General features: G+C 43.5%; 1 protein-coding gene across 3 annotated transcripts in view; it reads left to right on the top strand.

Annotated features, from left to right (window-relative positions):
• Window positions 1-24,453, top strand: part of CDIN1 (CDAN1 interacting nuclease 1) — a 494,484-nt gene that overhangs the window by 166,234 nt on the left and 303,797 nt on the right. Inside the window, exons 3-5 of one of the 3 annotated variants that reach the window (XM_077263824.1) lie at window positions 2,659-2,704; window positions 4,598-4,662; window positions 7,120-7,180. In XM_077263824.1, the coding sequence (XP_077119939.1) occupies window positions 2,659-2,704; window positions 4,598-4,662; window positions 7,120-7,180 (172 nt within the window). The remainder of the gene's footprint in view (window positions 1-2,658; window positions 2,705-4,597; window positions 4,663-7,119; window positions 7,181-24,453) is intronic. The other 2 variants (XM_077263841.1, XM_077263831.1) reach the window with 2 other exon arrangements.

Genomic DNA, 24,453 nt, shown 5'->3' with positions numbered 1-24,453 from the left:
GGCTGGCTAATTGGCTCACTTTTCTGTCGTAGCCAATGCATAAAGGGGCTGGCTATTTGGCTCACTTTTCTGTCTTAGCCAATGCATTTTGGGGCTGGCTAATTTGCTCACTTTTCGTTCGTAGCCAGTGCATAAAGGGGCTGGCTAATTGGCTCACTTTTCTGTCATAGCCAATGCATAAGGGGGCTGTCTTAGCTATATATATGGGTCAGTTAGCCAAGCATGTTCCCATACAGCACTGATGATGGGCCAACATGGGAAACACTTTTTTTTTTTACATTTCCTTCAGCACAATCTGGAAGTGGACTTTCCCTGACTTGAGGCCAGATTTCTTTAGATCTGGTCACCTTCTGTTCGTAACTTCATGCCTATTTTACTTTTTTTTTTAAAGGGTTATTCCCCAAACTGTAAGTTATCCGCTATCCATAGGTCAGGGACTTCAAACCATTGGAAGTTTCCACGATCCTGTGAACCATGCTCTGTAGCCTCGACTTGAATGGAGGACAGGTGCACATGCTTAACTTCTGATCTGTTCCTATGAGACCCCTGGAGAAAGCAGAATAGAGGACTTGGCTATTTCCGGCAGTCCCATAGACGATGAATGGAGCAGAGGTATGCATGCAATGAGACCCCAGGAGAAAACTGTGTAAAGTGCTCAGCTATTTCTGGCAGTCCCATAGACGATGAATGGAGCAGAGGTGCCCATGGTTGACTTCTGCTCTTTTCCAATGAGAATGCAGGAAAAAGCTGATCAGAGTACTTGGCGATTTCGGGCAACGTCGTAGACAATGAATGGAGCCAAAGTCGAGCATCGAGGCTCTGTAGAGCATGGTACTTGGAATTACTGGTGGTTCCAGAGGTTGGACCCCGAGCAATCAGCAAGTTATCCCCTAACTTATAGATAGAGGATAACTTATGACTTTTGAAATAACCCTTTAACTATACAGGAAATATTTACATTTTTTTCCGTCATGAACATTTCAGTGATGTGTTTGTGATGCCTTTTTTTCTCTCCGTAATTCTGTAATAGAATAGTGTGATGATTTAACGGCATTTTTGGAAAGTCGCAGGAAAAAGCGCAGTTCAAATGCATCAACTGAACACGGCCTAAATATATATTTTGCATTGAGATTTTACATCTAAGTAGCTCACAGGAATAAGAACTGACTACATGTAAGACGTGTTCATCTGGACGACTGATATTTGCTAATGCTGGTAATCACATGGAGACACTGCAGTAACTTTGTATGGCAGCCGCTAGAAGAATGAAAAGTTTGTGCTCATTTATCCCCGTCCTTCCACGTAGTAATTATTCTTTCAATTTGACCACAGAGAAGATCCCAGAGGGCTTAATGTTCTTTCTGGGAATTTTACATACTGAAGAAGTGCTCCTTTGATGTGGTCTAAGTGGTAAATTCTTCCTAGTATGTGCACGGAGGAATAAAACTTGTGGAACAAGATAATTAATCCTATATAACACCACGCCAGTGTTTTGTTTGCAGATGGATATTGCCTGTAGAAAGAAAATAAGAGGAGAAGAACCCAAAATATGCTAATGACTCTCTCCATCCCGCTGTAAAGTAAAAGCAGATTTATTGGAAATGTAATTTGTACAAGTTGTGTCCAGTAGGAAAATATATCAAAAGTAATGAATTGGGTTTTAAGATGGGATGAGGGGCAGATCTCCGCAGAGGACAATTGAGCCGGAGCGGTAACAGTCGTACTTATTGATCGGCATGAGAAGTTGGAGACAGCACAAAGTGTCCCGCGTCTGTCTGGTGTAACACATTCCATGCCGGAGCTGGGGTAGCTTGGCCTTGACAGACAAAGTGGACTCTCTTCTGGACTGTGAGAAGAGTTAACCAAGCAGTAGTGTGAAAAGCGAGAAAGAAATGAGATACAGGTTGGGAGGAAGTCCCTGTTGGCCGAGCCGCTTCATCGCCAGTTGCTTGACACAGAGTTGAGTACTGGATGGATGAAGCCTTGAAATATGACCGACTGGAAGGGAAAACAGCCCTCCTGCTGGGAAAGTTTCTTTTTTTAAAGCCCCCGTCAGTTTCAATGGGAATGTTAGCATCCCATATGCTGCTACTGACGTTGAGTTAAGCCCCCTCTGTTTCTCCCTCCTGGCTTTTCTTCATGCTACCCTTTAATAAGTCACAGCTACCAAAAGAGGTTTCCCTCACTGCTCACAAAATGAATTTCAATATGTTGCCAATGAGCTAAGCGGCATGTTCCCAACTGCTAATGGATGTGAATTTCCATCCATTATTAATAGGAAACGTACGCTGTTTTCTTTTCAGCCCCCCTCGTCCCTCCTGCTCCTTGTGTTTTACCAGCAGGACATGCCACTAATACAGCTTTGTGGGCCTGGGAAGTGAAAAAGGATCCTGCCAAAACATGTGCCTGCGGTATGTGCCGCACCACGCTCTGCCTCTTTACTTCATTCCTTCTAGGTTCCTTCTCTTCATCCCTTCTTCCCCCTGTTTCTTGACCTGGCCTTTGTCGGAGGTGTCCGTCTGGAACAAGTTTTGCGCACTTGTTTTCGTGTTCTCTTAGATTACAGGGCAGCGGGGCCTACCTTTGAAAGTGACTAGCCTTTTGTCTCCCCCCATGCACTCCAGTAATTAACTTTGTCCATCTTTTATTTTGTTCCAGTCAATCGCAGTCCACTCTGCTGAGCATCTTCTCCCAGGAGTACCAGGTTAGAAGTTTCCTCTTTTGTGAAGCTTGACAGGTGCTTAATTGAATGATGAATGTCCCTTTATTTCTTTGTAATTGAACTGCCAGCCTGGTGATTGGTTTGGAAGATGTAAGCCCCTCCACCGCCCTCCCGTCCGCACTACCCCCTCCCCTTACCAAGCGTTGCCTGATCCTGAGTGGATGGCTGCCAAGCTTTACCCATCCATCTGTCTAATAACATCTATCCTTTGCTTATTTGGTGGACCCGTAATAAATTATGCTAAACCATTATTATTCTGACAATAATAATTTCCCTGCGTTGCACGGTTCCGTGTGCTAAATGTTTGCTGACTTGCACTGTCAGGGCTACTTTCCCTCGCTGACAGAGATTATGATAAACGACCCTCTCTTGGACTGGCAGAAGGCAAGAGAGGCAGAAAATGGAGTCATTTATCATCCTGTGACGGGTGTCACTCATATGGCAGCTCTCCAAGGAACCTTCACTGTTTTCTTTTCCCCTCTCCCCACTCCTTCGTGTGTGTGTGTGTGTGTGTGTGTGTGTGTGTGTGTGTGTGTGTATGTGTATATATATATATATATATATATATATATATATATATATATATATATATAAAATATATATATATATAATATATTTGTGTGTGTATATATATATATATATATATATTATATATATATATATACACACACATAATAATTAAATATATATATATATATATATATATATATATACACGCTATATATATATATAAATATATATATATATACTCACATACACACAGAATATATATGTAAGCACAATTATATATATATAATAATTGTGTGTGCATATATATTGTGTTTGCGTGTGTACATATTGTGTGTGTGTATATAAATATATATGACATTTACATATATATTATATATATATATGTTTTGTGTTGTATATTTATTATATATTATGTATTTGTAATGCGTCTTTCTTCTCTTACATATTCATAGACATAAAGAAACGCACACAAGCCATATATGTGTATTCAGTTTATGACTACTGTTATAGAATAAAGTAAATAAGAAAAAAGTCAAATAGGAGAGGAATTTAAAGAGATATTTATTCCATTGAGGAGATTTAGAAATGTCTTGTGTAACCCGAGCGTGCTCTCCCTGAGGCTGCCTTCAGAAAACCTATTGTAATTCTGTTTGTTTGCAGCCCGTGCGGCTTCGTCACTGGGTCTAAGATCGACTCTGGCGTTCAAGAAATTGAGATAAAAGTAGTAAAACAGTACACGGCCATTTCTCATGATTTTTTTTTTAGTATTATGTTAAGTTCATTTTGGACCCTTTGGAAATTGTAAGAAATGTGACTAAAATATCCAATTTAGAGGGCGACTCTAGGAAAGTTCATATATTAAATGTGTTTTTTTTTGTGCAAAGTGTTTAACGCTTCAGGTTAAGTTCCCACAATGGTGAGTTTTTGACCCCAATCACAGTCCCTGATAGTTTTAGCGAAGTGCATGGGACTTATAGGAATCTCATAGGTGCCGAAAATCTGAAACTTCAGAAACTCACCATTCATTGTGTGAACACAGCCTTGTCACCATAATCTTCTACCATAATCTTGTACCAAAAAAGCCCTCCATGTACAAGGAACGCTGACGCTGGCTGTTGCTATGATCAGTAAATTAATGAGTAAAATCTCCAAGGAAAAAATAAGCAGCGTGTCCATGAGATTTCAGAAATCTCATTCACTTTGATGTGTTTTTTAGGCTTGAAAAATGGATGGATAAAACATAGCAAAAAAACGCAACTTGTGAACAAGCCTATACGGTGGTGGAACATTAGTTTTCTTTTCCCTAGAAGTGACGTTCAGAGTTTACAGTAGATTGCTTTAGTTTGCTTTTTATCCCCGTTTTAGAAACGTATAAAAAAGACCCATTGGCGACATCACGCTCCAGATACTATTGAAATATACTACAAGAGGTAAGTTTCCAAACTTTTCGTGAGGGCTTCTCTAATCCTTTTCTAATAACTTGTGGTTTACATCAGTCTTTCTGTCTTTTGTCCAATTAACGTAATCCATTAAAAAAAATAATAATAGTAAAATGAAATTAAAAAAAGGTCATGTAGGATTTTGTTAAAGAAAAAAAACAACAAAAAAGATGGTATAGCTGATAACCGTGCTAAATGGTGCATCAGTTTAAGAACTTACTAAATGGATTGAAAAAAAAAAGATGTATGTTCATCAAAACGTCTGGTGGGTCTGCATTTGACATTTCTAAAGGTACCGTTACACTAAGCGACTTACCAACGATCACGACCAGGATCGTGATCGTTGGTAAGTCGTTGTGTGGTCGCTGGGCAGCTGTCACACAGACAGCTCTCTCCAGCGACCAACGATCAGGGGAACGACTTCGGCATCGTTGAAACTGTCTTCAACGATGCCGAAGTCCCCCTGCAGCACCCGGGTAACCAGGGTAAACATCGGGTTACTAAGTGCAGGGCCGCGCTTAGTAACCCGATATTTACCCTGGTTACCATTGTAAAAGTAAAAAAAAACCACTACATACTCACCTTCTGATGTCTGTCACGTCCCCCATTGTCCACGCGCTGCTGCAGAGAGCTTTCCCTGCACTGAATGTGTCAGCGGCACCGGCAGTAACAGTGGTGACGTCACCGCTGTGCTCTGCTTTACGGCCGGCCGGCGCTCACACAGTCAGTGCAGGGAAAGCTCCCTGCAGCAGCGCGTGGACGCCGGGGGACGTGACAGACATCAGAAGGTGAGTATGTAGTGTTTTTTTTTTTTACTTTTACAATGGTAACCAGGGTAAATATCGGGTTACTAAGCGCGGCCCTGCGCTTAGTAACCCGATGTTTACCCTGGTTACAAGTGAACACATCGCTGGATCGGTGTCACACACGCCGATCCAGCGATGACAGCGGGTGAGCAGCGACGAAATAAAGGTCTGGACTTCTAGCTCCGACCAGCGATATCACAGCAGGATCCAGATCGCTGCTGTGTGTCAAACACAATGAGATCGCTATCCAGAACGCTGCAACGTCACGGATCGTTGTCGTTCTCGTTGAGTGTGACGGTACCTTAAATGTCCTTGCGAGATAAGCAGTTGCGCAGGAATTGGTCAGACTCCCCATAGATAAGGCAGGGACAGTTTATTTCCGTGTCTGCCCCATTGCTGGATCAGGGCTCACTGAACACTTGTATATATGGAAAATGGTGATGGCTTTTCCTTCCCAGCCGTTACGTGTTCGCAAGGTGCCAGTAAGCTGCAGGGGTTACAGGTCAGCTCTAAAGTATAGTCATAATGATACATGTGGCCTGTAACTGTATCTGATAATCCAGCCTCAGTTACAGGGAAAATCAACAATGAAAACAATATTGTATTGTTGAAATGCCTTCCATAGGTCTTTTATGAACTTATAGGGTACACAGATTGTGAAGTTAAAAAAAAAAATAAACAGTATATTGTTATAAAAATGACTAAAGCCCCATTTATTACACAAAAATTTGCGAAAACTATTTGATAAAGAAAAAAAAACAAATTAGAAAAATTTCAAATATGTATGTACGAAGATACCCCAAAAATGTGCCTGGAGATCAAGGCGAGAAAATGGCCTGGTCTTGATCTGGTATGTGATGGATCAGTTTGTCCAATGGAAATTGAGGCTCTTGTTACTAGGTTAAGAAGAAAAAAGTCCATCAAGTTTAGCCAATTCATTCAGTCATTTTTAAAAAATAAACTTTTTTTGAAAGATGAGGGAGGAAAAACCATGTAGAATAGACAAACCACTTCTTGACCTTACACTATTAGACAGATCTGTAAATCAATATTTCAATATTTGTGTACGGACCGCACATAGACTATAAATGTCCAGGTGGACCGCATTCTACTCAGCAGTGATGTTCTAAAATGTCACTGTATAGTATAGAGGGTGTCACCTAGAAGACAGAGAGGGTTTATTACCGTGTCTGCCTTATGTGTTGCTCTATACACAGCACTGAACAAGTGCTGATGACGCTTCTTCCAGACCCAATGATCCTGTGATCACTGGCTCTAGGGAAGGAGCAGAAGCTGCTGCGTCTTTGGAGAACCAGTCGTTTGTGCTATGCAGTTAGGAGGCAGAATTTCCTCTGTAACTAGGGCTAATATAGCAACCCAGTTACATGGGAAATCGGCAAGAAAAATATTTATATGTTTTACAAATGTGGAATGAAATAGCTGCCATTATAGCTTTCCCAGACCCCTTTCTTTATTGTACTGCTTCTCTGTCTTTCTGGTTCCGATGAATCTTGACTGCTGGAGCCATGATGTCGCTTTATTTTTCTGGTGATCATGTGTCACATCGATAAATGTTATAGCCACAGCTTGAATTCAATTACTTGATATTCATTATTACTTTATGTGTCACTTTGTATTGTAGGTACTTACATGATATAGCAGCGCATCCAACAGCACCTGTCTTGCTAAACCTGGCTAATAAAGTAAGTCGTCCTGTAAAAAGAGTTTTTTTGTTAAAGCAAATAAGTATTGCAGGTTGATTGTACAGAAGATCTGACAAGCCAGTGTGTCTGCAGGTGAGACCAGAGACTGCAGAATACATGAGTTGTGTGCAATAATTCACACTGTTTTACCTCCAGTCCAATTTGAATATGTGTGTAGGATCAGAGTACACAGGATCTGTTCGTAGTCTGTTTCCTTGGAGACACATTATAATGTATAGGAGCTGAATGCACAAAATGGTAGAATTTTTTTTGTTTTTTAAATGCTTCATTACTTTATTTTAACATATCGAAACAATAACAAAAAAGTTCAAAAACTGTTTGTACGGGTATGACTGATCGGCAACCTGGACTCTGGGATTGGCACCCTGTGGTTGTCAGAGAGATTATTTGCCCATAACCCTTCTCATATGTTTCTGTAGTCTTTTCCAGCATCCAAATTTCACCTGGGTTTCTACTGTTTATCTCAACTTGGGAATACTCCTTGAGTTTGTACTTTGTACCCCTGTTGAACACTTTTAGCCTTTTTATTCCACATGTTTTCCACATCTGATACACTAAGCGCGCTAGCTCCCACCTCATCCAGAAATGCTTTAGGTGTTCAAAGTTTTCTCATTGACGGATCGCAAAATATCCAAACACGCTGGCAGGTTTTGGACGTTATAAATACAGACAACACTTCTGGGGTTTATTGAGTAATGCCCACGTAAAAGGTGGAGGAGGTGCATCATAAAATGTGAAATCACTATGTGCAAGGCTGAAATATTTATTTACAATATTAATACGACTCCTGTATTTAGCCACAGCCCCCAGAGAATGAAATCACAATGCATGCACGGTCTTCCTTATATGAGGAAATAAAGGTTAATCCAGTAGGTTCATTTATTATATAACATATTAATACTTTTTATTTTGAATTTTCAATAAAAAGCATCTTACAATGTTACCAGAGATATTCATTTCATGTCTGACATCAGACTTGGTGATGTCAGAGATGAAATGGTTTCTAAATTCCATGCATTACATTGTACAGAATCTACATCCACATCTACATAAGATATTGTATACCTCCCAAACTATCACACTTTTTATTTTACACTAATCCATTTCTCTAGCCTTCCCCAATCCTTAATATGTGCCCATGCAGAAATATTGGTTTTGTGAAGTCCATTAAGTGTTCCCACATATTATGACCCCCACATTGCCCATCACACACAGAGTGATGTCCACAGATGCCCCACATACATTATGATGCCCCATAGCATCTCCCACACATAATGGTACCCCATAGTACATTCCCCCACACACAGTATGATACCACACAGTACATTACCAATACCCCACAGTACATTACCACACACAGTATGATTCCTGTACTGTGAGTGGTGGAACCACTGTTCCGTGCTCTGAGGAGAGCCTGAGGGGGTGTAACTAGGTGAGCACCTGATTCTTCACTAGAACTTTTGATGATGTGGTTAGACTTGGCTCCCGATGAACACCAGGTGCTACTCCAGACCACAGACGGACGGCAACTGGCCCTCAAGGGACTGGTAGCTGGAACGGCCCGGAGGGTGAGGACAGCTGATGCAGACAGGCACTGGCAGGTGCGGACTGGTACACACGTTGATACACAGGTTGGCACAGCACGTGCTGACAGGACCGGCGGATGTATAGACTGGCTCGGCGGGTGCGGCTGATGTACAGACTGGTACGGTAGGTGCAGTTGGGCCCAGCTGATATACAGACTGGCATGCCAATGCTGGCGGATCCAGCTGATGTACAGGCTGGCGCGGTAAGTGCTGGCGGATCTGATTGATGTACAGACTGGCACTGCAGGTGCTGGCAAATTCAGCTGTAATACAGACTGACAAAGCAAGTACTAGCAAGAAGGTTATGGATAGATAGACACTAACAGGAATTAGCGAATTGTGACTTGAGAACTAGCAAGCATTTTTAGGAACAGACTAACAACATTGCACAGGCACCTTTATGCAGGAGGTTTTGCCTTAAATAGTAATTGTCTCCCAGTCATTAGCTGGGGACACTTTAGCGTCTGCAGCCCCTTTAACAGAGAGGGAGAGCGTGCCCCCTAAGCACAGTGCCCGGGGATCTGCTGTCAATGTGCTTACCCTGGGCAGTCACGGACAAGGGAACAGGAGGAAGTGTGAGGCTGCGGCTGTGAGTGAGCCGGCATTCCTGCCGGGTAACAGGGCAGCGTGCAGGGACGCTGGCGCTACAATGCCCCAAAGAATATTACTCTACATGGTATGATGCTGCACAATACATTCCCATAAACACAGTATGATACCCTACATTTTATTCCCCCCACACACTGTATGATGCCCTATAGTCTTAGTACAGTTCCCCACACATAATATGATGCCCCACAGTATATTACCATACACGGCATGATGCCCCACAGTACGTTCCCCCACACACAATATGATGTCCCCCATTACATTCCCAATGCCCAGTATGGTGCCCCCACAGTACATTCCTCTACATACAGTACAGTGCCCCAGTACATTCCCCCACACACAGTATGATGCCCCAGTACATTCCCCCACATACAGTATGATGCCCCCCACACAAAGTATGATGCCCCCAGTACATGCCCCCACACACAGTATGATGCCCCTAGTACATGCCCCCACATACAGTATGATGCCCCTCCAGTACATTCCCCCACAAAGTATGATGCCCCCAGTACATTCCCCCACACACAGTATGATGACCCTCCAGTACATTCCGCCACATACAGTATGATGCCCCCCAGTACATTCCACCACACACAGTATGATGCCCCAAAGTACATTGCCCCAAGCACAGTATGATGCCCCTCCAGTACATTCCGCCACATACAGTATGATGCCCCTCCAGTACATTCCCCTACACACAGTATGAGGCCCCCAGTACATGCCCCCACACACAGTATGATGCCCCCAGTACATGCCCCCACATACAGTATGATGCCCCCCAGTACATTCCCCCACACACAGTATGATGCCCCCCAGTACATTCCCCCACACACAGTATGATGCCCCCAGTACATGCCCCCACATACAGTATGATGCCCCCCAGTACATTCCCCCACAAAGTATGATGCCCCCAGTACATTCCCCCACACACAGTATGATGACCCTCCAGTACATTCCGCCACATACAGTATGATGCCCCCCAGTACATTCCCCCACACACAGTATGATGCCCCAAAGTACATTCCCCCAAGCACAGTATGATGCCCCTCCAGTACATTCCGCCACATACAGTATGATGCCCCTCCAGTACATTCCCCTACACACAGTATGAGGCCCCCAGTACATGCCCCCACACACAGTATGATGCCCCCAGTACATGCCCCCACATACAGTATGATGCCCCCCAGTACATTCCCCCACACACAGTATGATGCCCCCCAGTACATTCCCCCACACACAGTATGATGCCCCCAGTACATGCCCCCACATACAGTATGATGCCCCCCAGTACATTCCCCCACACACAGTATGATGCCCCTCAGTACATTCCCCCACACACAGTATGACACCCCCAGTACATGCCCCCACATACAGTATGATGCCCCCCAGTACATGCCCCCACACACGGTATGATGCCCCCCAATACATTCCCCCACATACAGTATGATGCCCCCCAGTACATGCCCCCACACACGGTATGATGCCCCCCAGTACATTCCCCCACATACAGTATGATGCCTCCTGTACATGCCCCCACATACAGTATGATGCCCCCAGTGCATTCCCCCTCACAGTATGATGCCCCCAGTACATGCCCCCACATACAGTATGATGCCCTCCAGTACATTCCGCCACATGCAGTATGATGCCCCCAGTACATTCTCCCATACACAGTATGATGCCCCTCCAGTACATTCCGCCACATACAGTATGATGCCCCCCAGTACATTCCCTCACACACAGTATGATGCCCCTCCAGTACATTCCGCCACATACAGTATGATGCCCCCCAGTACATTCCCCCACATACAGTATGGTGCCCCTCCAGTACATTCCGCCACATACAGTATGGTGCCCCTCCAGTACATTCCGCCACACACAGTATGATGCCCCCAGTACATTCCCCCACATACAGTATGATGCCCCCCAGTACATTCCCTCACACACAGTATGATGCCCCCAGTACATTCCCCCACACACAGTATGATGCCCCTCCAGTACATTCCGCCACATACAGTATGATGCCCCCCAGTACATTCCCTCACACACAGTATGATGCCCCTCCAGTACATTCCGCCACATACAGTATGATGCCCCCCAGTACATTCCCCCACATACAGTATGGTGCCCCTCCAGTACATTCCGCCACATACAGTATGGTGCCCCTCCAGTACATTCCGCCACACACAGTATGATGCCCCTCCAGTACATTCCGCCACATACAGTATGATGCCCCCCAGTACATTCCCCCACACACAGTATGATGCCCCAAAGTACATTCCCCCAAGCACAGTATGATGCCCCTCCAGTACATTCCGCCACATACAGTATGATGCCCCTCCAGTACATTCCCCTACACACAGTATGAGGCCCCCAGTACATGCCCCCACACACAGTATGATGCCCCCAGTACATGCCCCCACATACAGTATGATGCCCCCCAGTACATTCCCCCACACACAGTATGATGCCCCCCAGTACATTCCCCCACACACAGTATGATGCCCCCAGTACATGCCCCCACATACAGTATGATGCCCCCCAGTACATGCCCCCACATACAGTATGATGCCCCCCAGTACATTCCCCCACACACAGTATGATGCCCCTCAGTACATTCCCCCACACACAGTATGACACCCCCAGTACATGCCCCCACATACAGTATGATGCCCCCCAGTACATGCCCCCACACACGGTATGATGCCCCCCAATACATTCCCCCACATACAGTATGATGCCCCCCAGTACATGCCCCCACACACGGTATGATGCCCCCCAGTACATTCCCCCACATACAGTATGATGCCTCCTGTACATGCCCCCACATACAGTATGATGCCCCCAGTGCATTCCCCCTCACAGTATGATGCCCCCAGTACATGCCCCCACATACAGTATGATGCCCTCCAGTACATTCCGCCACATGCAGTATGATGCCCCCAGTACATTCTCCCACACACAGTATGATGCCCCTCCAGTACATTCCGCCACATACAGTATGATGCCCCCCAGTACATTCCCTCACACACAGTATGATGCCCCTCCAGTACATTCCGCCACATACAGTATGATGCCCCCCAGTACATTCCCCCACATACAGTATGGTGCCCCTCCAGTACATTCCGCCACATACAGTATGGTGCCCCTCCAGTACATTCCGCCACACACAGTATGATGCCCCCAGTACATTCCCCCACATACAGTATGATGCCCCCCAGTACATTCCCTCACACACAGTATGATGCCCCCAGTACATTCCCCCACACACAGTATGATGCCCCTCCAGTACATTCCGCCACATACAGTATGATGCCCCCCAGTACATTCCCTCACACACAGTATGATGCCCCTCCAGTACATTCCGCCACATACAGTATGATGCCCCCCAGTACATTCCCCCACATACAGTATGGTGCCCCTCCAGTACATTCCGCCACATACAGTATGGTGCCCCTCCAGTACATTCCGCCACACACAGTATGATGCCCCTCCAGTACATTCCGCCACATACAGTATGATGCCCCCCAGTACATTCGCCCACATACAGTATGGTGCCCCTCCAGTACATTCCGCCACATACAGTATGGTGCCCCTCCAGTACATTCCGCCACACACAGTATGATGCCCCTCCAGTACATTCCGCCACATACAGTATGATGCCCCTCCAGTACATTCCGCCAAGTATATAAACATCACCTCTTACGTTTTAAACAATGTTACCCTTGCAGACCTGTGTATTTAGTGTTGGCACAGTGTAGATTGCAAAGCACCATATCAGACTCTGTGAAGTCTAAGGGACTGTCAGTCGGTTTCAACTCTATATCATGCTTTTGTTTAGTCCTGCAAATAAATGACGTAAAAAGAAACCATGGCAAAATTGCTGTTTTTTTATCATGCCACCAAAATAAATGGATTAGAAACTTATCTAAAAGTTGTATGTTTCCCAAAGACTTCCAGTGAAAAAGTCAGTCTATTTAGCAAAAAAACAAACCTTAACACCGCTCAATCGACGGAAGAATAAAATAGCTATGGCTCTTTGAACATGGAGACACAAAAAGCTATAATGTTTTAGTAGTTGTTATTGTGCCATAGTAGTAAAACCTAAATAACATGTATGCTTGATATCCTCATAATGGCCTAGCGTGCACGTGTTCATTAGGAGAGAAAAATAAGCTACTGCTGGACACTGTTAGCACCAAAGGATTGGGTAGATTGAAATTCAACATGACGACGCATTCTTCCCCAACATGCGTCATAAAAGAGAGTCAGACTTCCTATTTCACGAAATAGTCAAATTGCCCTGCCGAAATTGTTTGGTTCAGCCAACATTCTTGTATATGGCTGCAACTATGTGCACAACTGGCGATCTCCTAAACTAGATACCCGCTTAGCTCAAATGTATGGCTGTGTATGATTTCGCAGTGTTTGGTGGGTGAATAGATTTTGTGATGTCTTATACCCAATTATTTTGGGTCATAAATGGGGCAGTTAGTTGCCTCTATCTGGCAATCATCAGACGATTACAAGTGTTTGGAGAATCGGTATTCATCGTTTGTAGCAACCTTTACCAATCCTTGTGACTGACTGGTATTTTGTACTGATCAATAATATTCATCCGTCAGCGCCATTGTGTGGAGGTGGCACTATCATCGCCTACTACCATAATCTTCTCTCGGGTTCATACATGAATATGTATTCCTGCAGAAATTGAGAGTGCTTATAGCATAAAACAAGGGAATATTTAATGTCGCCATCAAAGAAAACACAAGCAGAGCATGAATTATACAAAGAAGTTTATGTTTAGATTTAATTCTGCTTCCTATTTTTCCTCCCACCATCTCCTCTAGTCGTCATCCTTTACATATCCCCCTCCTCTGTGCCCTGGGCCTTATTGTGTCCTCAATGTGAGCGCTGCTTAATGCATTAGGGAAATGTTGCAATAACCAGTAGCACATTATTACCTCCAAACAATCAAGCTGCCATTTTTATACGATACTTAATATTTAAATGACACCTCTCTGCATCTGCTGACGATTGATGTAACGACGCTACTTTATGAGTCAATATATATTTAATCAGTGGAAACTGTAAAATCTGATGAGAGATGTATAACATCGTGGCAGGGTACGGTTGCAGAAGGCCAGTTAAATCTCTGTCCTATGATGCTGTTTTGCATGCAGCTCGATGCGCTCCTATATTTCTTACCTGAGCTTCTGTATATATTTGTCTGATTATATCTTTGTACACACATGAGGCAGCGCTGGAGCTGAAGACTCTGTTATTAATGTGCGCTAAAGTATACCGACAATGGAGGAAAGATGAATATGTCCAAGTGCTATAAACAGGAATGATAATTCAGTTTTTATACATGTCTGCTGGTTTCCAAAAATCTTGTGTCCTTACTTTATTTAGTAGCCTTTCTCCTGTGGAGGTATGACCTTGTCATATCAATTTATTAACTTGGCATTCACTCTGGATGTTGGGCTGGTAAATAAAATAAAAATTGCTTCTCTCTGATAGATGATCCAGGTTGTTAGTCCCTACAATGTAGTTTTAAAATAAGACTGTATTCCAATGTTTTGTCACCTTTTCTGCCACAATTTTTCCCAAAACAACAAGAACCACCCCCCCAGCATGTTCATGATCTGGGCAGAGGTCACCTGGCACGTCTAAAATGGCTACCGTGAACAGGTTTGGCATAAGCTACTCAATTTTCCAGAACTCTGAGATTTTCCAAGCCTTCACCGTTTAATCCTTATACAGGGATCTGGACTTACACAGAGGTCCCTGGGCAAAGGCCAAAGAGTCAGAAGCTGTTCTGTGGCGCAAACTGGCAACAAGGATAGTCAGGTAGCTATGTAAAACCAAGAGGGCAGCAAAGGTATCAAATCGTAAGGCAGGAAAATCATCAGTAAACAAGTCGAGGTCAAAACAGGAAAGCAGAAATGCTTCACAAGGGCAGAAAACACAGTCCAAACCAGGGAAGCAGAAAACTATTCCTGGCAGCTTCGAGAAGGGAGCTGATAACTTCAGCTGGACTGCACACACACCCACAGAACTGATCCCAGCCACCCAAACCTGTGGCTGCACAGAGCCTGCCATCCAGAGATTCTGGTTCCGACATCTCTTTTATCACGAGGTCCGCCCGCAGAGTGAATACGGCAACACCTTGTGACAGAAGCAGCTGTCGCAGGAGCAGGCTCTAGTGGAGATGTGACAGTGCTGTTCTGTATATACAGGTAATACCTTTCATTCTATCCTTGCCTGTGCGGAAAATGATGTGACTGCTGAGAAGTGATCTCTACAGAGCAGCAAGTGTCAATCTGTTATTACTCATAGAGAAGCCTGCACTCTGTTTTCCTTGGATATATTCTTTATTATTGATCCGTGTGCAAAGACCACATTAAAGCAGGTATCCAAACAGCTGACGCGTTTCAGAAGTAGATTCCTTATTCATAGCGTTCCAAAACACGTCAGATGTTTAGATACCGGTTTTAATGTTGTCTTAGCAAATGGATCTATAATAATTTCACCAATGAAGATGGAGTGCCTGCTTCAAATTGTGCCTTTACGTCTGCTCTGGCTGCCGAGCAATTCCCTGGATGATATTACTGCAGGTGTGGTGAGGTGTCTTGCCTTTTCATTGGATCAATCTAAAGCTAAAAAAAACCCTAAAAACTTAAAGCAAGCAAGAAGTAGTTGGTGACAACTGATTCGCAGGATCCAGTCATCAATCTGCGGCTGCTGGATGGGAGACCTGAGCTCCAGATCCTAACTACCGGCTTCTGTAGCTTCTCTTTTAATTAGCCAGCTTTGCATGACATCACAATTGTGGCGTGATATATACTGTACATGACATCGCCCCAGACCGGCTAATCATAAGAAGAGCTGCGCATGACGTCAGGTAAGAGGCGGTTCTCGGGGTGCAAATCTAGCCTACGTAGATTAACATGGCCGATGAACTGGGTCCTGTGAATTGATTCACACCAACTCTAGTCTATAGTAGAAGGTATAAGTTACTGATAATAAACAAAAGAACGAAAAGATTTTGCTTAGTTTTGCAACTAAAACCAGTAGGTAAAATGTTCACCCCAGTAAACTAATCATTGCATCATTGCTTCTTTCATTGTGCGTGGGACCAGACATGTTAGAAGTAGTCAAGTACGGTACTGAATATGCCTTTTCCTTCCCAATCAGCCGCTTTCTCCAAAATTGGTCTGTGTGTTCGACAGTAATGTTAAGTCCCTGGGGGCCAAATAAGACTTTATTTTAATAGGAACTAGTGGCATACTGTATATTCATTCAAATAATTTATTAAGCTCCGTCTAGTGATGGGTTGAGTCAGTCACAGTTTAAAGGGGTTGGCCACCTTTAGTGGCAATTTTTTTCACTTAAATACATGTATTTTGGGCTAAAAATAATTTTTGCAAATAGGTTTCATAGCATATTTTGCACCATTTTGCTTTTCCAGGCTCTTTGTTCACTGCACATTCAACTTTAATATGGTCTGTGGTCATAAATTAGCTAAGAGGAGCTCAGAAAAAGAGAGGTCTAGTCACATGCTCCTCCACCAGCAGCCATTGTATGGACTGAAGTGCTGGTCAGTGTGTTAGGAAAGCAGCACTAACAAAGAGAAAGTGGCCGACCTCTAACTGCGAGTTCAGTAGTAAAGTGCAGGTTTTGCTGTGGAGTCATAGATGAAACGAATCTGTGCTGCACTTTATGTACATGCTCAGTAGTGACCAGTGCTGTGGAGTCATAGATGAGATGAATCTGTGCTACTTTATGTACACGCTCAGTAGTGACCAGTGCCGTGGAGTTATAGATGAGATGGATCTGTGCTGTACTTTATGTACATGCTCAGTAGTGACCAGTGCTGTGGAGTCGTAGATGAGACGAATCTGTGCTGCACTTTATGTACATGCTCAGTAGTGACCAGTGCTGTGGAGTCATAGATGAGATGAATCTGTGCTACTTTATGTACACGCTCAGTAGTGACCAGTGCCGTGGAGTTATAGATGAGATGAATCTGCTGCCCTTTATCTACATGCTCAGTAGTGACCAGTGCTGTGGAGTCATAGATGAGATGAATCTGTGCTGTACTTTATGTACATGCTCAGTAGTGACCAGTGCTGTGGAGTCGTAGATGAGATGAATCTGTGCTGTACTTTATGTACATGCTCAGTAGTGACCAGTGCTGTGGAGTCTTAGATGAGATGAATCTGTGCTGCACTTTATGTACATACTCAGTAGTGAGGCAGGGCTGTGGAGTCTGAGTCAGGGAAATTCAGGAGTCAGAGGTTTTGCTTACGGACTCTACAGTACTTGTGTTAATCCCTAATCCCAGTCAGTTTCAGCGCACTGCTTACAAATTAAACAACAGCAGTGGTCGGACTCCTAGGCAATGAGTTGTAAACAAAAGAAAAGTGTTAACATCTCAAGAACAGCTGCAAATTTTAATAAGTAGCAAATTTTAAAACAACCCCTTTACCTCCTGAAATGTATCTATATGTCTCTGTGACCTTGTACTTGACCACGCAATGTGCACGCCTGATCTTGTCAGTCGGTGCCAAAAGTGGTCTTGCACCGCTCCCGGGCCTCCCCCTCCCCCCTTTTTTTTTAATTATTTCAAGTATATTCATTGGTTTTAACATAACAGAAAAAGGGGATTATAGGGCTGGAGGGGAGGGGTGATGGGCGGGTAAAGTGAGGGTAATTAAAATTTAGAGAGCACAATAAGGATACATATGAACAACATTTTGAATAGAACATTGAACCCAATGAATCTAACTAACAGTATAATCTTAACGCATCTAACACTTAAAATTGGAATGTGGAGTGTACCACTCAGACCAACTATATAACAATGTCAGTTTGGATACTGAGGAAAAGGGATATTTGAATTGAGGATGGAGCTATGGGTTTGGGAATGATGTGTTCCAGCGGTCCCATTTTTTAGAGTATTTCGTGAGACAGTTCTTTGTTGCAAAACGAAGTTTCATGGAGTTGTGTAGATACATCTTGTCCATAATGTCGGGGAGTCTTGGTAACTCTGGCTTCTTCCAGAAAAAGGCCAAGGAGTTTTTAACGACCAGGAGAAGGTGAATAATAACGTGTCTGATTGATGAGTCGATTTCTTCCATATCTATTGAGAGTAGGGCCATCTGTGGAGTTATCACGAGGTCTTTGTTGGCGAGTGTGTTTATCACCGGGAAGATCTGTTTCCATAGTGTTTTAACTTTTGGGCAGCTCCAGAATATATGGAACCCCCTTTAACTTTAACCCCCTCAAAATCGATCGCAGCATTTCAAGAGCAGGCAGAGGGAAGAAAGCCCTTCTGCCCTTGGATCAGACACCCCACAATGTCATCGCGGGGTCCCGATTGTTGCCATGGTGACCTGATGTTGTCATGATGACATCTGGGTCATCAGAGCTAGCAAAGTTGCTTGATCATGCTCAGAGCATGATGTAGCAAGTTTGCCTGTCAGTGAAGCGATGACAGCTTGCATAGCATAGAGATGCTCCTGTATCCCCAAGTCATACAAGCGATCAGCCTGCAAAAAATGAAAGTCCCATAGTGGGACAAAGTGAAATAAGGTTTCACACAATTGTAAAAATATTTTTTTTAAAATGGAAAAAAATTCAAATATATTGTACCCATGAATAAATATTTTTATTAATTTTTTTTTTAAACAATAAAAGTACACACATTTGATATTGTCAGACTAAGCACAGCTGTATCCAAGCAAAAAAAATGTTAACGCTGAAAACGTCAGCTTGTCCTGCAAAAAAACAAGCCGCCATACAGCTCCATCAGTGTAAAAATAAAAAGTTATAACTCTCAGAATAAAGTAATTCAAAAATAATAATTTTTTCTCTAAAATAGTTTTTATTGTGTAAAAGCGCCAAAACCGAAAAAAAAAAATATATAAATAAGGTATTGCTGTAATCATACTGACCCGAAGAAGGCTATGTGCACATGTTCAGGAATTTTTGCATTTTTTTCACGTTTTTTCACCATAAAAACGTGACAAAACCGCGAAAAAAACGCATACATTAAGCATCCTATTTATTAGAATGCAATCCGCATTTTTTGTGCACATGCTGTGTTTTTTTCCGCAGCGGAATCGCATTCTGGAAAAAAACGCAGTATGTTCATTCTTTGTGCGGAATCACGGGGATTCCGCACACATAAGAATGCATTGATCCACTTATCGCATGTGGCTATGCCCACCATGCGGGAAGTAAGCGGATCATATGCGGATGGTACCCAGGGTGGAGGAGAGGAGACTCTCCTCCAGGCCCTGGGAACCACATAATTGTTAAAAAAAAAAAAAAAAGAACTAAAATAATAAATCGTGATATTCTCACCTTCCAGCGTCTTGCAGCGTTCCTTCTCCTTGCGATGCTTCCGTTCCCAATAATGCATTGCGAGAATGACCTGTGATGACGTGCGGTCTCGCGACCGCTACGTCATCTGGGGTCATTGCCGCTTGGCATTATTGGGAACGGGAGCATCGCGAGGAGCGGGAAGGCTGCGGGGGACGCCGGAAGGTGAGAATATCACGATTTTTTTTATTTTTAACATTATATCTTTTTACTTATTGATGCTGCATAGGCAGCATCAATAGTACAAAGTTGGTTACACTTGTCAAACACTATGTTTGACAAGTGTGACCAACCTGTCAATCAGTTTTCCAAGCGATGCTACAAATCGCCTGAAAAACGCTAGCATTCTGCAAGCTAGTTACGCTTGCAAAACGTTAGTGTTTAGCGGGAAACCGCATGCCAATTCCGCATGCGTTTTTCCCGCGGCAGGGAGTTCCGGAATTGCCGCATAAATTTCCACGGCAATTCCGGACATGTGCACATAGCCTTAAGCTGCCTTACCAATTTTAGCATACGCAGAACAAAACTAAAACAAACAAGAAAATCCTGAATTGTTGGATCTTTGTTAATTCTGCCTCCCAAAAATCTGAGTGGAAAGCGATCAAAAATGTCATCTGTCTGAAAATGGTACTTAAAAAAACGTCACCTCGTCCCGCAAAAAACAAGCCCTCACATGACTCTATGGGCTGAAATATGGAAACATTATAGCTCTCAAAATATGGTGATGCAAAAACTATTTTTTGCAATATAAAGCAACTTATAGTGTGTAACAGCAGCCGAACATAAAAACCCGATATAAATCACACCAACCCATTGTAATCGCACCGACCCAAAGAATAAAGTCACCTAATCACTTATATCACACGAGGAACGGCATAAAAAAAAATATTAAACAAATTCTTCACATGCTGTTGATTTATTCATTCTGCCTTCCAAAGATCGCAGCAAGGCTTGGCATACATTTATCCAGCGCTCTACACTGAGCGCTTACACTGGGGTTTCCGTGTAAATCTCTGAAATACATGATTAAGACGGAACCCCCGTCAGAAGATTCCCTATATTGAGGCAGATGGAGGAACTGTGGACGCCATAGGACCTGTGATTCGGTGGTGTCTTTTTAGGCACGCATAAAAGTGCTGTCAGACACAGTTTTGTGCACTTCTGAAAAGGACACCACTGAACAGACTGAGTAACGGCTGCCTCACTATAGTGAATGAATCCCTCGGGGGTTTCATCTGAATCACGTCACTCAGACATTTAGATACCCTGATGTAAGTGCTCAGCGTAGAGCGCCGGATAAGTGTGATCCCAAACGTTATGTAAAATGTTCCTAACAAAAGCGTCAACTCAATTCACGAAAAAAGCAAGTTCCCACTTGGGTCCGTCATCGGAAATATAGGCTCTTCCACTTTACTGGTAGCACAAAGGCTCTGGAAAAGTGAAATGGCTTCTCACCCTCGAAAAGATAATTCAGCAAATTCTGTGCTCCAAAATCCAAATGCCCCCTCCCTTTTAAGCCCCATTGTGCTTTAACCACATACAGCATCCACATGTTTGGCATTTCTAAAGTGATGAGAGCTGGCCTAATTTAAGGTTGTCTGTCTCCAGCAGCATGAACTGGGAATAATGTACTGGTCACTGCAACGTACTGGTCACTACAACAGCAATTTTCAATTTTCACTTGGCAACGTTCATTGCTGCTTGTTACTGTAAAACTCCTATGGTACCAAATCATCGTTATACCTGTAGATAAATTCTCAAAAGGGTATGATTTCCAAAATGGGGTCTCTTGAGGAAGGAATTCTGCTCTTCTAGCACTTATAAATCCCAAAAGAAAAAATGGAGTATAAGTCCAGGCCTTTTTGTAAAAAGGATATATCAAATAACTTTTTATTAAGCAATTTACATATACATATAACAACAAAAAATATGAAAAAGCAATTCAGTAAAGGAACACAATTAGAAACACTGAAAAGACAGTGATATCCCTAAGGTACAACTGCAATAGTATAACGTATAAGGTGCAAAAAATAGTGCAAGTCACAGGTTCAGTGTAAGATAGGGGCAACGGGTACCTATAATAAACCCTATAGTAGGGCTGCCATCAGAATAATCAGCGGGTACCGTGCACCAGATACCCCAACCCGCGCCCTCCAATCTTACCCATCATGCAGAGTACCGGGGGTCACCGTCCACGCCCCAACGCACGTTTCGCGTTAGGCTTCGTCAGGGGGCCCCCTGACGAAGCCTAACGCGAAACGTGCGTTGGGGCGTGGACGGTGACCCCCGGTACTCTGCATGATGGGTAAGATTGGAGGGCGCGGGTTGGGGTATCTGGTGCACGGTACCCGCTGATTATTCTGATGGCAGCCCTACTATAGGGTTTATTATAGGTACCCGTTGCCCCTATCTTACACTGAACCTGTGACTTGCACTATTTTTTGCACCTTATACGTTATACTATTGCAGTTGTACCTTAGGGATATCACTGTCTTTTCAGTGTTTCTAATTGTGTTCCTTTACTGAATTGCTTTTTCATATTTTTTGTTATATGTATATGTAAATTGCTTAATAAAAAGTTATTTGATATATCCTTTTTACAAAAAGGCCTGGACTTATACTCCATTTTTTCTTTTGGGATTTATGTATGCCTGTGGGAGTGTCCTTTCTATAAGGTAGTGAGACGATCCCCTTTGTTCTTGATATATGGGACACATTGCTATGTGCGTGTGGGGGAGACCGTCTCTTGTTTTGTCCATAGTGGGCTGTATATGTTATATCTTCTAGCACTTAGTGGCTCTGTATACGGAGTCTACAAACTATTCTAGGAAAATCTGTGCTCCAGGAGACTCTCTGTCCCTCCCAAGTCTCTGTGTGGCTAAGCATTAATATATAGCCACATATGGGGTATTGCCACATTCAGTAGAAATTGTGGGACATATTATGGTGCCATTTTTACTCACTTCTTGAGTAAAAATGTGAAATCTGGGGCTAAAACAAAATTTTAGTGGTAAAACTGTAATTATTTTTTCTTCACTGCTATGCTTCACATTGCTATAAAATTCTGTGACACACCCGTGGTGTCATTATGCACCCCTAGATGAATTTGAGAGGTGTAGTTTGTAAAATGGGGTTGCTTAATGGGGATGTCTGCTGTTCCTGCAACTCAGGGGCTCTCCCAGTTGACATGGCCCCCGAAAACCATTGCAGTAAAATCTGCACTATAGTATGGTGCTCCTTCCCTTCTACGCTTTTCACTGTGCCTGAAAAATATTTCCCAATTACTTGTAGGGTATATGCGCACTCAGGAAAAAATGGACCTAAGTTTAACCCCTTAATCCCATATGACGTACTGTCCCGTCAAGGTGACCTGGGACTTAATTCCCAGTGACGGGATAGTACGTCATATGCGATCGGCCGCGCTCACGGGGGGAGCGCGGCCGATCGCGGCCGGGTGTCAGCTGACTATCGCAGCTGACATCCGGCCCTATGTGCCAGGACCGGTCACAGACTGCCCCCGGCACATTAACCCCCGACACACCGCGATCAAACATGATCGCAGTGTTCCGGCGGTATAGGGAAGCATCGCGCAGGGAGGGGGCTCCCTGCGGGCTTCCCTGAGACCCCCGGCGCAACGAGATGTGATCGCGTTGCTCCGAGCTTCTCTTACCTCCTCTCCCTGCAGGCCCCGGATCCAAAATGGCCGCGGGGCTGCATCCGGGTCCTGCAGGGAGGTGGCTTACCAAGCACCTGCTCAGAGCAGGCGCTGGTAAGCCTGCAGCACTGTAAGTCAGATCGCTGTGCAAACTGTCAGATCAGCGATCTGTGATGTCCCCCCCCTGGGACAAAGTAAAAAAGTAAAAAAAAAAATTTCCTCATGTGTAAAAAAATTAAAAAAAATAAATAAATTCCTAAATAAAGAAAACAAAAATTATTCCCATAAATACATTTCTTTATCTAAATAAAAAAACAAACAGTAAAAGTACACATATTTAGTATCGCCGCGTCCGTAATGACCCGACCTATAAAACTGTCCCACTAGTTAACCCCTTCAGTGAACACCGTAAAAAAAAAAAGAGGCAAAAAACAACGCTTTATTATCATACTGCCGAACAAAAAGTGGAATATCACCCGATCAAAAAGATGGATATAAATAACCATGGTACCGCTGAAAACGCCATCTTGTACCGCAAAAAACGAGCCGCCATACAGCATCATCAGCGAAAAAATAAAAAAGTTATAGTCCTCAGAATAAAGCGATGCCAAAATAATTATTTTTTCTATAAAATAGTTTTTATCGTATAAAAGCGCCAAAACATAAAAAAATGATATAAATGAGGTATCGCTGTAATCGTACTGACCCGAAGAATAAAACTGCTTTATCAATTTTACCAAACGCGGAACGGTATAAACGCCTCCCCCAAAAGAAATTCATGAATAGCTGGTTTTTGGTCATTCTGCCTCACAAAAATCAGAATAAAAAGCGATCAAAAAATGTCACGTGCCCGAAAATGTTACCAATAAAAACGTCAATTCGTCCCACAAAAAACAAGACCTCACATGACTCTGTGGACCAAAATATGGAAAAATTATAGGTCTCAAAATGTGGAGACGCAAAAACTTTTTTGCTATAAAAAGCGTCTTTTAGTATGTGACAGCTTCCAA

Source organism: Ranitomeya variabilis, chromosome 1 (assembly GCF_051348905.1).
Source record: "Ranitomeya variabilis isolate aRanVar5 chromosome 1, aRanVar5.hap1, whole genome shotgun sequence".
Taxonomy (NCBI): domain Eukaryota; kingdom Metazoa; phylum Chordata; class Amphibia; order Anura; family Dendrobatidae; genus Ranitomeya; species Ranitomeya variabilis.
The sequence above is the reverse complement of the archived record's forward strand: the minus strand, read 5'-3'. Positions and strand labels throughout refer to the sequence as shown.